The 16,899-nt window shown below is 31.4% G+C and overlaps 1 protein-coding gene across 5 annotated transcripts in view; it reads left to right on the forward strand.

The window, feature by feature from the left end:
- The window catches only part of LOC143047168 (transcriptional enhancer factor TEF-3-like), a 23,422-nt gene extending 14,354 nt beyond the window's left edge, over positions 1-9,068 (forward strand). For all 5 annotated transcript variants that reach the window (XM_076220144.1, XM_076220146.1, XM_076220145.1 and 2 more), the window contains exons 8-11: positions 411-518; positions 985-1,125; positions 2,048-2,200; positions 8,816-9,068. In XM_076220144.1, the coding sequence (XP_076076259.1) occupies positions 411-518; positions 985-1,125; positions 2,048-2,200; positions 8,816-8,929 (516 nt within the window). In that variant the 3' untranslated portion in view covers positions 8,930-9,068. The remainder of the gene's footprint in view (positions 1-410; positions 519-984; positions 1,126-2,047; positions 2,201-8,815) is intronic.
- Positions 9,069-16,899: the final 7,831 nt, after the last annotated feature.

The following is a 16,899-nucleotide window of genomic DNA, read 5'->3' on the forward strand; positions in this document are numbered from 1 at the left end:
AAATTATTTCAATCCCCAACGAATTATTTCCGTTCTAATGGGACAAAGACATTAACAAAATCTTGGTTAAAAGCAAATTTTGCTGTTTCCGTAATAAAACAGTATGAATAAAGACATTAATGGTAAAAAAAAAGCTATCGGTATGCTGATGACATGCTCAAACAAATTTGGACTTAAGGGTTTGCATGAGTGTCTTATTAGAAATTTATGAATAAAGTCAGATTGTTCCCATTAGTTTTAAAAACACAAACTTGGCAGTTGAAATAATGTTGCAGATAATATGTTGAACCTGTTATAAAGTGTTTCTCCCTTTTCACATTAAAAAAGTTTAGTCCCTGTTATATATATAATTGAATTGACATGAATTGAATTAAAAAAATGTTTATTAAATACTTTAGTCTTAATTTTAGGCTGTAGATATTCGACAAATTTATGACAAATTTCCAGAAAAGAAAGGTGGATTGAAAGAATTGTATGATAAAGGTCCTCAATCAAGTTTTTTCTTGGTGAAGTTTTGGGTAAGAAAATCATTACACGATCTATATTTTTTTACAACTTGGTTACCTCTACTCTAATCATTAGTTGTCTCTATATATGAGCTGGTACCTGTAGATTTATAGATTTTCACCCTCTTTAATGTGTTGTAGAATTTTGTTATTTAAATGAGTAACTACCTGTACAAATAACATGAGAATTTTGTTCCAATTGACAACCTGTCACTTAACTTTACTAAGTAAACTCATCATAAATACCAGGATTAAATTTTGTACTTACACCGACTCGTGTTTCATCTATAAAAGACTCATCAGTGACGCTCGAATCCAAAAAAGTTAAAAACGCTAAATAAAGTATGAATGTTGAAGAGCATTAAGTAACCTTTGACTGAGACAATTTAAGAAAATTAGCTTACTGTATCATTTTTATTAAAAAATAACTAGCTGATTCTGATGTCAGAATTTTCACAATTACCTATTCTGATTACAGGCTGACATTAATACCAATGAAGCTGATGAAAGTGGTGCATTTTATGGTGTGACGAGCCAATATGAAGGAAATGAAAATGTACCTATTAACTGTTCAACTAAAGTGTGTTCATTTGGAAAACAAGTTGTAGAAAAGGTTGAGGTAAGTCAATGATGTCAGATTATTCTTCTTTTAAATATGTAATTAGGAGGTGAAAATATTAGGCCTGAATCATACAGTCCTATGGTATCATTGTATAAACTAACATATATTGGTTTCTGTCCTCTTTCTTTCTGTTTACCTCAACCAAATGTTATGAAACTTATACACAATTGCTTAATAACCACAAAACACCTATCAAGGTTGAATTTTGGTGGCATCATTTTAACCGTTCTAGAGTTATGCCTCTTTAAAGATGGAAAAATTGCTTTATCTTCAGTTTCCCTTCTCAAACTTTAGTTGGCCTCAACCAAATGATATGAAACTTATACAAAATGCTTATTACTGCAAAACACAGATCAAGTTTAAATTTTTGTGGTGTCACTTTAACTGTTCTTTATAAATGGAAAAGTGCTGACTATTTCATTTATCTTGTCTTACTTAAGTTTGCCTCAACAAAATGTTATTAAACTTATACACAATATTTATTACCACAAAACTCAGATCAAGTACCAATTTCATCACGTCAACTGTTCTTCAGTTTTGTTCCTTTATAACTTATTATGATATGCATGCAGGGGTACCATCTGAATCCTATGGACATATTCCCTATTATTTTTTTTTATTAAGGTAAATAATAATTTATGTCATAAAATAGACATTATTCACTTTATACTTACTTTATTAGTGGTTTTATTAAACTTTGAATTATTTAGTGAGAAACATGGTAAATGGATGCAAGAAAAATATATTAATGACATATGACATGACTAGGTTTTATAATCTATAACTTTGTCTTACATACATGTATATAATATTGCATTAACCTACATTCACAAATATAATGCATGACCATGTAAAATTCTCAGCTGCAAACATGAAGCATAATTGATAAGGTATCTATATTATTGATTTTTATTTTCAGACTGAGTATCCACGGTATGAAAATGGCCGCTTCGTATATCGAATTCATCGATCTCCAATGTGTGAATACATGATAAACTTTGTACACAAATTAAAACATTTACCAGAAAAATATATGATGAACAGTGTGCTGGAAAATTTCACAATTTTACAGGTAATAAACCAATCCATATCATTCTTGTACATTTGTTTTATAAGATATATTGGAGTAAACTGTAGGGACCAAAGAAATATACAGCAAGGTCAGTGTCAAAGATTTGTTAAGTTTGTGATTAGGTCCGTTTAAAAAGGAGCCACTAACTTTGAATTAACAGTAATTGGCATTTAATTGTATTAGCAATTCTCATTTCCATGGTGATTATTTGTCCTTTTTGTTTCTGCACATAAATTAAGTTTTTAACATCCAAATTTTATGAAACTAGTACAGAGTTGCTAAGAACCAAAACTTGCAGACAGTGTTTCAGAAACCTATTTTATGTTAAAAAAATTGATCTCAATCTAAATTCAGACTATATATTAAGCATGAATATTGTGTTCAAATGCCCCAACTGTTCAGGATTTGGCTGTGTTAAGTGAAGCATTTTATTTAAGCTGAATTGAGTTTTTAAAAAAGGTTCACCTTCAATTCTATCATTTTATTTTAAATCTGACAAAACTTCTTCAATATAATACATAGATACAATTTTATTGCGAACCTTACCACAGATTCACCTGATAGTTACCTGTCCATTTAAACTTTTGGCAGTTCTATTGTCCCATTGAACAAATACACCAGGTATTGTTCTTTGCAGTTTATTCACTGGGACCTTTGAACAGGTTGAGAACTCTAGATTTCCTGATGTCAGAATATATTTGCATAGTAATTTCCCAAACACAAGGCGACTATGGCCTTGAAAAACTGACCAATCGGGTCAATGAGCTACAATGCATTGTGGGCTACTACGAGTATACTACTACTTGAAAACATGTGGAATTAGTGGGAAAATATAGTGTCTGGGACTCTCAATATAAATGTTTTTGCTATGCAAATATGTTTATTATACATAATTTTTAATTTGCATTCTCAGATTATAAAAGTATTGTTTACATGCTTCTCATTTCGACTTTCTTTTTTCGCCTTGTAAAAGTAGGTGAACAGGTTTTTTCCATTGTTATGTATTGTACCTGTGCAATAATTTCACGGCGTGAAACAGTGATATTTTATATGAAGTGACCACTGTCCTGTATGGAAATTTTTTTGAGCTCTTTTAAACCTGTATGAGTCATTCCAAAATATTTTTGCCTCGAAAAACATGAAAACAGGCACTGAAAAATTTCCATCTGTACTGGGTGTGTAAACTTTTTATCAGGACCTGAACTAAAAGTAAGAACATCATTATATTCAGTAAGCTATAAATAAATGTTATAAAAGCAGGGACGATAAAAACCAGTTGTTGGCATGACACGGGTTATATTCTTCTCATATATGTTATGATGGTATGATACTAAACCCCTAACGGGAAGGATTGTGCCTGATGTTCATATGATGAAATCATAATCTTTCAGTCAGTTTTATTGAAGTCTGGAGCTGGCATGTCAGTTAACTGCTAGTAGTCTGTTGTTATTTATGTATTATTGTCATTTTGTTTATTTTCTTTGGTTACATCTTCTGACATCAGACTCGGACTTCTCTTGGACTGAATTTTAATGTGCGTATTGTTATGCGTTTACTTTTCTACATTGGCTAGAGGTATAGGGGGAGGGTTGAGATCTCACAAACATGTTTAACCCCGCCGCATTTTTGTGCCTGTCCCAAGTCAGGAGCCTCTGGCCTTTGTTAGTCTTGTATTATTTTAATTTTAGTTTCTTGTGTACAATTTGGAAATTAGTATGGCGTTCATTATCACTGAACTAGTATATATTTGTTTAGGGGCCAGCTGAAGGACGCCTCTGGGTGCGGGAATTTCTCGCTACATTGAAGACCTGTTGGTGACCTTCTGCTGTTGTTTTTTTCAATGGTCGGGTTGTTGTCTCTTTGGCACATTCCCCATTTCCATTCTCAATTTTATTATATATTTTGTATAGTTTCATCCATCGATAAAGTCCGTCTGTCGCTAATTTTATCCGAAAATATACCTCAGAGGTATTTTTATCGTTTCGGCTGCTGTCCTATTGAATACTTGATATATGTGCAATATCTCCAATTATTTAAATCCTCTGGATCATAGTGGGTCCAAATAACCTAATAGTTTTTTCCAGAACGTGCTTTGTTTATAGAAATATGAAGATGAGGTATGAGAGCCAAATTAGACATCTTTCCATCCAAGACACAATCTAGAAGAGTAAGCAATCATAGATTCAATGCTGAAAAGTAAGCTACAAAGGGACCATGAGTGCTAAACAACTAAAAAAAACAACGGCCTTATTGTATATACTCGAGGAGAAGAAATTTATCCAATAAATAAAAGAAATACAATAGGTTTCAGTGATATTGTTGGCTTTTTTTCAAAACTACCTCCACTCTTTTTTATCGGAAAAATATGCGTCATTTTCATCAAATTGGGAAATTTAAAATAAACCATGAATTTGACTGAAACTTCAATTTACAAACCCATTTTCAAGAGTCCAACCCTGCTTTAAAATAAGACCCCATTTTGTCAGTGATGATACATAAATAGACCCTCAAATGTGCTCATATAGTCATTTCAGGCAAGAAAATTATTTAAATGAGTGTTTTTCAGTTTGTATTCATGCACAATTACTACTGAGACTGCACTGTTTGGGAAAAAAGTTGTCCTTTTGGGAATAATTTTAAGCCATTTTTTTTTCAAATTGGGATTCTTTTTCAGGGGAAAAAAGCCTTTATTCTCCACTAATCTAAGGCAAACAATATCACTGCGTTTAGATCCAACACTGCAATTTTCACAAAACATATTAAAGTTCCCACTTTGTTGCACATAAACATGGATAACATCATTAATAATAATAATCTTTATTGTCAAATACAAAAATTTAAACATGTGTGTGACAAACTGCAGAAAAAAACCGAACATACACTCATATTAATGATTTTATTAAGGTTGGCAAATGTTCGAGTCTGTTAAAAAAATCAAAAAAATCCAATATCTTCATTAGAAAAAAACGAACTTTGCAAAGACGAAAACAAAATGAAACTACAGTTGCTTGCTTCACTACCTTCAGAACAAGGGGAACAGTTTGAAAGTCCTGAATACTGAAATATGTCAAAAACTTAACATAGATTTTGTTAAAACTGTCAGACAAGAATTTAAAAAGGTTGTGTGCAGTTTTGATACAATATGAAAGATGATATAGGCTTTGTGCATGTTCTGTACCCGTCATATTCTGATTAGGGAAATATTACTTAGTGTTCTACAGACGTCGATAAATATTTCATAATTGAAAACCGCACCTTCTGAAAGACGTTTGTATACAAAAATAAGGAAATGGGATATGATTGCCAACGGGACAATCATCTACTTAAGCTCAAATGAAGTGGATGAAACTAATGATATGCAACCGTAATACCTTCAACAATGAGAAAAACTCATACCATATAATCGGCTAAAAATGGCCCGGTTTGATGATTATACATTGTTGTTTTTTATAAACAAACGAATGAACACATTCTTTTCGTCGATTCAGATTACTTTTTAATCATAAAAGAAGGTATAATATAATAAAAAAAATTCAAACACTTGTTTCTTCGCATAGAAACAACTCTTCTTTATGAAGTACACCACTAATTCATGGTCCCATTGCTTTCTATGCTAAATTCCACCATTTCAAGTAGGCACACCTCTTTCATTTTAAGTTCAAATGAAGTGGCAATCATTGCATTTCAAAGCAACACTTTATGGTGTTTTGTACTGAAAAAATCAACATACCTTTAATTGCATATAAGAAAGAACTGGTTCCTGGAACTTCGGATGTACCAAAACAGGTACTTCAGATCTGACAAACAGACTAAATGTACCCTCTTTTTAAAATTTGGTGCAGTTTTTTTAATATTCAAATTTTTAAGTCCAAAAGTGTTCTACAATGATCACCAGTCCTTCAGGTTTCATTTGATGCCAAAAGTACCTAAATATTCTATATATTTTGAAAGTTACACTCATGCGTAGGAACTATTTTGTGTTAAATATGTACAACTTTCTGGTATGTGCTTTCTGGCCGGGCCCAAATTAGTGGTGTTACACCTATAACAGAACCAAACTTGTTATATTGACTTGAGCATTACTTAATTTCATTCTATGATCTATTTCAAGCAATAAAAAACATATAAAGCTTTAGTCCAAATACTAATTTACTAATTTTAATCTCAAATTGGACTGGTAGTAATATATGGGTTATTCAAAGAAAACTGCATATGAATATTGTATATTGGCCAAAATCCTTTTTTATTCTCAATATTATTGTTTTATTTATTAATTTCTATTAGGAAAGCTCTGTGCTAACCAATTGTCATATTTTTATCAGAGGTTCTTCATTAAATAAAAATTTATTAGTCCAAACTTAAGACATAATTGAGAATATTGTCCCCCCTTTTTTCTTCAAATAAAAAAATGGCCTTTTTTTTGTATAAACCTTACTTCTGTGGTAAAACATAGATTTTTAAGAGCAATTTATATATCCCTCAGTTAGATAACTTGCTAAACTGGTTTAAAATTGCATGTACAGTGAGATTTTGGAATTCTTATATGAGTATATACCATTTGCCTAGATTGTAAAAGGCTACCATAAGAAAAACAATAAAACTTGAAAAATACTAGGATTATTTGACCAAGAGCTATTTTGTACCATACACAAGTTACAATATACATGTTTTATTGATTTTAATAACATATAATGCAAAAATAAGAACTTGGAGTCAAGTCTTAACTGCATGCATGTTGTATGACCGTAAAAGGCTAAACTACCTTAGTATGTCAGGTTAAGAGCTAATTTTCCTTAAACAAAATTGTTCACCAAAAAAAGATGACAGAACATGATTACTAACATCAAATTTGACTTATTGCCATTGGAATAGGTACAACTTCTAAAAATTGGATTTCTGATGATTCTCTGTAATAGGAAGTACACCACTAATTCATGGTCCCATTGCTTTCTATGTTAAATTCCTCCATTTCAAGTAGGCACACCTCTTTCATTTTAAGTTCAAATGAAGTGGCAATCATTGCATTTCAATGCAACACTTTATGGTGTTTTGTACTGAAAAAATCAACATACCTTTAATTGCATATAAGAAAGAACTGGTTCCTGGAACTACGGATGTACCAAAACAGGTACTTCAGATCTGACAAACAGACTAAATGTACCCTCTTTTTAAAATTTGGTGCAGTTTTTTTCAATATTCAAATTTTTAAGTACAAAAGTGTTCTACAATGATCACCAGTCCTTCAGCTTTCATTTGATGCCAAAAGTACCTAAATACATGTATTCTATATACTTTGAAAGTTACACTCATGCTTAGGAACTATTTTGTGTTAAATATGTACTACTTTCTGGTATGTGCTTTCTGGCCGGGCCCGAAATTAGTGGTGTTACACCTTTAATCTGAGCATGGAACGAATACTTTATATCACGAAATATAAATGTGGATACATAAAATGAAAAACTTAGGTAAAATGTTAATCCCACATTGCACGAAAAAAAGTGTTGTATTTCAGGAAATAACACGTGTTCTTTGTTGATTGTAAACATGTAGTAGTCCATCATGCATTGTTACTCATTTGATGGATTGGTCAAAAACTCAGGTAAACATAAATTTTGTCACACATAAATAAACAGTTACATGTGCGAGGACAAAGGTATACTAATTCATGCATTTCCATATATGGCAGAGTTCTCGACCTGTTAAATTTCTTCTAAGAGAAACCTATCACTCATTGATTAATTTACCTGAGTAAAAACTGTATCTGCTAAATAGATTGAAATAACATGTTTAACATTTAAAAACCTGCATGTGATATATAAAAAAGAAGATGTGGTATGATTGCCAATGAGACAACTATCCACAAAAGACCAAAATAACTAAGACATTAACAACTATAGGTCACCGTACGGCCTTCAACAATGAGCAAAGCCCATACCGCATAGTCAGTTATAAAAGGCCCCGATAAGACAATGTAAAACAATTCAAACGAGAAAACTAACGGCCTTATTTATGTAAAAAAGTGAACGAAAAACAAATATGTAACACATAAACAAACGACAACCACTGAATTACAGGCTCCTGACTTGGGACAGGCACATACATATATATATGTAAACAAAAACTAAAAAACTCAAATATCGATAGGAACAATACTTTAGTTTTTCAAAAATCTTTTTTTTTATGATTAAATTAGTGTTTATTTTGAACAGATTGAAAACAATATTATTGATATTGAAAAAACACAAAATCACATGCAGGTTTTTAAATGTTAAACATGTTATTTCAATCTATTTAGCAGATACATTTTTTACTCAGGTAAATTAATCAATGAGTGATAGATTTCTCTTAAAAGAAATTTAAAGGTCCCAGTGAATAAACTATACAGAGAACAATACCTGAACAATACCTGTTGTATTTGTTAGATGGGACAAACGAACTGCCTAAAGTTTAAATGTACAGGTAACTATCAGATGAATCTCTGGGAAGGTATAATTGGGTTCGCAATAACACTCTATGTAGTTTAGTATTGATGGTATGTACCTATTCTGGACCGTGCATGATCCTAGAAAATATGGTAATTTAAAATTTATAATGAAATATTTCTTTTTTTTTCAGGTTGTTTCAAACAGAGATACACAAGAGACATTATTATGCATTGCTTATGTTTTTGAAGTTTCAACAAATGAACATGGTGCACAACATCATATTTATCGTCTTGTGAAAGATTAAATCTATGCAATATATTGTTAAAGCATTGTAGTAACATGACTGTATATAGCTATCATCCTCTTATTTTCTCAGAGTAGAACTTTTACCTTGCATCTAATCATGAAATTGTTACAGATAACAATAAAAAATTAGAAATTCATCAAGCACTTTGAAAATATAGAAATGTATCAAAAACAAGGAATAATTGGAATCTGGTAATTTTGAATTATGAAAAATTGATTAGAAATATATGTTGAAAACAAACCCAACTAAATAGGGTTAGCCATGGATGGCTCAGGCTAATTTACTTCCACTATCATTCTGTATGAACTAACTACACCCCCCCCCCCCCCCCTTTTAGCCGTGAATGCATGGCTAACCCTATTTAGTTGGGTTAGTTTTCATCATAAATTTCTCATCAATTTTCCAGAATGCAAAATTATTCCAGATTCAAATAATTCCTTGTTTAATAGACGGACAGCATTCTGCTCAACTGGCTTCAGGGTTATGTCACTTGGTTTTCAACCCTTTCCTTTTCATATTTAATTTTACATGAATATTTCTATATATCTTTTCTTCAGGGACACTTGTTTTTTTCTTTTCACATTTTTCTTTTTATTGACAACCTTTTTTAAAAAAAATGGTGAATTAGTTTCAAGGTTGTATTGAACATTTATAGCAAAATAAGAAATGATGAAATTCCTGTTTAATGGATACCACATCTTCTTATATCTACTAAAGATGAAACTATCCACATCAATTTCTGTTTACTAGGATATTTGAAGTATTTTCCTCAATGAAATAACATTCATTCAACATAAAGTAAAAACTTTATCTTATCATGTGTTATTGAAGAAATAGACTGAAATGTGCAGTTTTAATTATACTGTAAATTCAGAAATTATTGCGAGGTTTTTATTATTGAGAAAAATGTGACAGAGTTGAAAACGCAATAATTTAAACCTGCATTTTGGAATATTTTATATGAAAAAAACAGGATTATTCTCAAAATTGTAAAAAATTAAATCACATTTAAGTCTAAGATGACAAAACTGTAGTAATAAATGCACACAATAATTTCTGAATTTACAGTATTCTTTTCACCACTGTTTGATGCATTGTGGGCACAAAGAAATACTGAGTGTCTATCCAAGTTTCTGTCCATCTTGTTTTGTTAAGTGCTTTCACTTGTACAGTTGTATTTTTGGTTTTTTTTTACCGTATATAAAACTGGTATTATAGATTTATATCCATAGGCGGATCCGGGGGGGGGGGGGTGTGCTTGTATGGCTCGGGCCCCCCTTTTGTGGGAAAAATTTGGTTGATTATAACAATTATATAGGGACTCACTGAAGCATTACTGGAGTGGGCCCACCTTAGGTCAGTCAGTGGGCCCCCCTTAGGAAAAGTTCTGGATCTGCCACTAATATCAGCAATGTCTTGGACAAGTTGGAAATGTAAAATTCTAAAAGGGGGTGGGGATGTGAGGTGTAAATTCACAACAGCATAGTGTATTGCATTGAAGCAAAAAAATTAACATAATTCAAGTTCTTTGACTACAGTTATTCTATGTCAGAAAGCTATTATGTGTCAAATATTTAATAACAATCCAAATTCAAACCTGTACATGTATCAAGTGCGAATATTGTGTCCATTTTTGCCCCAACTGTTCAGGGTTAGACCTCTGCAGTCGTATCCAGCTGCAATCTATGAAGCAATTTTTTTTTGTCAAATTGAATTTTTTAATTTGTTTTTCTTTCATAAAATTCCTTGCTGTTTTAGCAACTTGAGCAATGTATCAGTTTGTGATTAGATCAATTTATGGGGGAACAATTTGTGTGATATTTTATATGCAGCTGCATTAGAATTAACACCCACTAAATCCACGAAAATTGGTATCAAACGAATAATAATGAATCCACAGTATTTATTTTCTTATTTTATTTTCTTATTTTTTGATGGACTTGTATAAGGAAATGTTATAAATATTCCTGACAATTTATTTTTCTACTGGCAAAAGACATGAAAATAAATGGCTTGTGTAAATAAGTTTGTTTAGTCTTTTGACAATCTTTTATTTTCCGAATATTGGGTGGGGAAAAGATATAGCCTCCGTCTGTCAGACCTGTCTTGTATGCCCTCTCTCCTACACAATTTTTTTGCAGATTTGTTTTTAAAATAGCTTGCTGTTTCTGGTGACTCTACTTGTTTGTATATCAGCAAGGTCTCGGACAAGTTCGAAAATCAGTGTGTATGCACTTATTTTAAAACAGTTGTTACCTCTTGGAAACCTTGTTATCATGAAAATTGCATCATTAGGGCTATCATTTGATTCGAGCGTCACTGATGAGTCTTTTGTAGAAGAAACATGTGTCTGGGGTGAATATGAAATACCGAAATTTTAATCCTGGTATCTATGATGAGTTAATTTGTATACTTATGAACCAGTTCAATGAACAGCGTGATCAATTATTTTTTAAAAGATTTGTGCTCCTTAAAAATATTGATTATATGGAAAATTTATGGCAAGCCGTTTTGCTTTTTATTCTTACTTCAAGATATCTCATAAATTTTAAACTATATAAGATATCTCATATAATTTATCAGATATCTTATATAATTGTCTTTATAAGATATCTCATAAACTATATAAGATATCTTAAACTATATAAGATATCTTATAAATTATATCTATATAACAAGAGTGCACACACTGAAATGTCTCGCCTTCTTTACTAATCATTGATTTTATGTTGATAGTTCTAAATGTAAAGCTTTATTACAACTGTCACATAAACTTAACATTAACCAAGAAAACCAAACATTGATCAATGAACCATGAAAATGATGTCAAGGTCAGATAAACATGATAAACCATGCTAGGCAGACATGTACAGCTAACAATTCTTCCATACAACAAATATAGTTGAGGTCAAATAAAATCTGCGTAACTGACATATAGATCATAAAATATTTACATAAACCAAATATAGTTGGCCTATTGCTTATTGTATTAGAAAAATAAACCTAAACTCAAAAACTTAACTTTGACCACTGAATCATGAAAATGAGGTCAAGGTCAGATGACACCTACCAGCTAGACATGTACACCTTACAATCATTCCATACACCAAATATAGTAGACCAATTGCATACAGTATAAGCAAAACAGACCAAAACAAAAACTTAACTTTAACCACTGAACCATGAAAATGAGGTCAAGGTCAGATGACACCTCCAAGTTGGACATGTACACCTTACAGTCCTTTCATACACCGAATATAATAAACCTATTGCTTATAGTATCTGAGATATGGACTTGACCACCAAAACTTAACCTTGTTCACTGATCCATGAAATGAGGTTGAGGTCAAGTGAAAACTGTCTGACAGGCATGAGGACCTTGCAAGGTACGCACATACCAAATATAGTTATCCTACTACTTATAATAAGAGAACTTAACATTACAAAATATTTTTTTTTTTTTTCAAGTAGTCATTGAACCATGAAAATGAGGTCAAGGACATTGGACATGTGACTGACAGAAACTTCAGAACATGAGGCCTCCATATACAAAGTATGAAGCATCCAGGTCTTCTACCTTCTAAAATATAAAACTTTTAAGAAGTTAGCTAACACCGCCGCCGGATCACTAGCCCTATGTCGAGCTTTCTGCATCTAAAGTCGCAGGCTCGACAAAAATTGTTTATAAGATATCTCATATACTTTATAAGATATCTTATATACTTTATAAGATATCTTATAAACTTTAGAAGATATCTTATAAAGTATATAAGATATCTTATAAATTTTAGGAGATATCTTATATAACATTAAAGATATATATAAGATATCTCATAAAAAGGAAATTATATAAGATATCTTATATATATTTCACAAATGATATCGGATATGTTCCTTACGTCGTAACTACAATCCCCTTCCCTTTTATGAATGTGACCTACCAAATTAGACTATTTACCAGATTTGTTATCACATAAGCAACACGACAGGTGCCACATGTGGAGCAGGATCTGCTTACCCTTCCGGAGCACCTGAGATCACCCCTTAGCCCCCTAGTTTTTTGGGGGGTTCGTGTTGTTTATTCTTTAGTTTTCTATGTTGTGTCATGTGTGCTGTTTTTTGTTTGTCTTTTTCATTTTTAGCCATGGTGTTGTCAGTTTGTTTTAGATTTATGAGTTTGACTGTCCCTTTGGTATCTTTCGTCCCTCTTTTATATATTGTAGGAGATATCTTATATATTATAGGAGATATTTTATTTAATTTATAAGATATCTCATAAAGTTTATAAGATATCTTCTAAAGTTTATAAGATATCTTATATAGTTTATAAGATATCTCGTATAATTTATCAGATATCTTTATAAGATATCTCATAAACTATATAAGATATCTAATAAACTATATGAGATATCTTATATAAAAATTGTTTATAAGATATCTCATATACTTTATAAGATATCTTATAAACTTTAGAAGATATCTTGTAAAGTATATAAGATATCATATAAACTGTATGAGATATCTTATTTAACATTAAATATATCTTATATAACATTAAAGATATCTCGTATAACATTAAAGATATCTTATATAACATTAAAGATATCTCGTATAACATTAAAGATATCTTATATAATATATGAGATATCTTATACATTAAAGGAGATATCTTATATATTATAGGAGATATCTTGAAATTCGAATGAATAGTAAAACGGCTTGCCATAAAAATTGGCTTTTGATGTATACAATTCTTGTCCGAATTAATTGAATTTTCATAACAGGTTTATATAATCAATGACTCTTGGCTGAGATGGAAGATCTGTGGCAATCCATTATAACATGTATTATATTGAAAATTGCATACTTAGTAGTAAGTACTGTCAAGGCACAGGCACTGTTATATTTATAAAGGTATATATGAGAAAAAATTCTGAGAGGAGTGCCTGTGTGTCAAGGGTATTATTTTTGCAAGAACTTTATGAAACTTATTAAAGGTTTGATGCATGTAGTTATCCCAATGTCCCTTACGCAGCACAAATTTATATAAAAATGAAAATGGAAATGGAGAATGTGTCAAAGAGACAACAACCCGACCATAGAGAAGGCAACAGCAGGTCACCAACAGTCTTCAATGCAGCGAGAAATTCCCGCACCCTCAGGCGTCCTTCAGCTGGCCCCTAAACACATATATATACTAGTTCAGTGATAATGAACGCCATACTAATTTCCGAATTGTACACAAGGAACTAAAATTAAAAATAATACAAGATTAACAAAGGCCAGAGGCTCCTGACTTGGGACAGGTGCAAAATACCTCTAGCTAATGCAGAAAAGTAAACACATAACAATACGCACATTAAAATTCAGTTCAAATAAAGTCCGAGTCTGATGTCAGAAGATGTAACCAAAGAAAATAAACAAAATGACAATAATACATAAATAACATCAGACTACTAGCAGTTAACTGACATGCCAGCTCCAGACTTCAATTAAACTGATTGAAAGATTATGTCTTCATCACAGTGGGATTTCCAGTGACACTAGAACAATAGAAAAGTCACTCTTCTTATGAAAGAGATAGAAAAGGTCTAAAAACAGGAGAGACAATTTACGCATAAAACCCGATATGCATAGGGATGAATATCTCTTAAAACACAAAACCATTATATAACGTTTATACAACCACTATAAATAAAGTATATGTTAAAGCTAAATGTGTTAATATATGATTTTTTAATTGCCAAACATGCTGTTAATTGAACAACCTATTGTTCAACATAGGGGTGTGTAAAAAACTGCCACATTTGACTGCATATTTTTCTTTTTTTTTGAAAAAAATATATATCAAACCTTAATAATGTAGCTTTCTGGGTATCCAATTTTTAACGTGTTCCGAAATGTAGTTTCGTCACAAGAATTTTTCAAAGTTATGTCATTTTGTCTATATGAATGTCGGTAAATTCGTATGATCGAGCACACCGACAAGTATATCGTTGGGACAACTCGATATAATGTAATCAATATACGTGAAAGATTACCTAATGTGAAGTTTATCAAAATCATCATATCATAATTGATCAACACATTATGTTTGAACAACATGAGTCCTACAATATAAGATTTAAAGGTGCATATCATTTACATTCAACGTTTTTATTGGATTTTTTTTACTACAATGTAACCTCGAGGTTCAACGTTGATAGTTAAAAAAAAAATCCCAGAATTTTTTTGAATGATATTGTAAATGATATGAACCTTCGAATTCTTATAACATCGGAATAGAAAATATGTGATCCGAATTAACCATGCACGTGTTTTACAGAAGATTATGAACTTTTAAGATTTAAGGGTTTTTCTTAAACAATATTATGATCCCAAATTTGATGAATTTTGTTGGCAATACTTTAATATACACACTACATATAACAAAGTATATATTAAATCTCAATGTATTATTATTAGGAAAAATGTTTGACTCTGTAAAAAAAAATCCCCCCCCTCCCCCGTATTACATGTAATGGTTTAAACCTAAAGGATTCGCACTAACTGCCCAAAAGGGGTCCGCTCCAGTCTTGAATCAGTGATTTTGTTTATCATAAACAAAATATTGTCTCACACTGAAAGGGGCAGTCGGGCAACATGCACAGCCCGGATTGTCAAAACAACTAAGATTTACAAAAATGATTACAAACAAAAACCATCAGTTGGACAATCTTACTGGAATCTGATTATCTCTACTGATACATAATGCAACACTAATGACACATTTAAGTTTTGGAATGAATGTTTCTCATTGGTATACATTTCTATGCTCTTGTCTTTTCAGAGTTTATATTGGAAATTAAAAATTGCTGCATGAAAGACACTAGCTCCACATTCCTATGCATATGATTTTATATGTATGAGAATCATTCCATAAAATATCCGTTTGATATCCTTTCAATGCATGACACTGTCTAGTGGTTTTTCTGCCACAATTACAAGGAAAACCTGGCTAAACTTGTGCTAAATCAAACACTTAAATCTTACATCGCTATTGATGTTAAGCAATTATTTAAAGGGCCATCCGGAACTGTTGGGTTTTATGACAGTCTTCCTTCCATACACACCATCGCTGCAAAATAATTTGAACATTCAATTAGATGATTATAATATTATTTGGCAATCCAAAGAGAACCTGAAAACAACAGACCACAATAAACAGAGACCCCAAAAAAAGCCAATTTTACTTTACAATGAAATTGAAAAAGTAGTTAGTTACATGTCAAATCATCTTTTGGCTGTCGACAAAAAATAAATAAAATCTAAATTTCGTAGCATTTTACCCCCCCCCCCTTTTTTTAACTGAATTTGTTCAAGGTATGGTGGTTTTACCCCTTTTCAGATTTCAGTATGTCATGTTGTATATCTTTTATAAATTAGATGAATTTCTAGCAAGTTTCTACGATATTCTTTATCATTTGACAAAATACTATGCATCTGAATTAAATTGTTTACTATTTGAAAAAGCGCGCCTTCTTTTACTTTAATTTACTTCCCTTTATTTCACATAGCAACAAATATTAAAAACTGCCACATTTGACTGCATATCAATTTTTTTTCCCCAAAAAAATATATGTCAAGCAGCATAATTAACTTTACAAATTGGGAGAAAATCAAGATGTTCCGACTATAGGTTAGTATTAAAAAAAAATAATGAAAGGTTGGCATGATTCCAGGTTTGAACCCTGACGACACTTAAAATCGAAAATTCACTTATTTACTTATCATATGGAGATACGATGATGTGATAAACTTAACAATTAATAATTTACCTGGTGCATAATCATATTCACATTACGTTGACACGTCTCAGTTCGTCTGTGTTAGCTCATTTCAAGCTCGTAAACAATGTACACCATTTTCCGCTATTCTTTACCGATTACCTCTAGTCAGAAGAGCCCACTGTTTACAGGGGCGATAAT

The sequence above is a fragment of the Mytilus galloprovincialis genome, chromosome 10, assembly GCF_965363235.1.
Source record: "Mytilus galloprovincialis chromosome 10, xbMytGall1.hap1.1, whole genome shotgun sequence".
Lineage (NCBI taxonomy): Eukaryota > Metazoa > Mollusca > Bivalvia > Mytilida > Mytilidae > Mytilus > Mytilus galloprovincialis.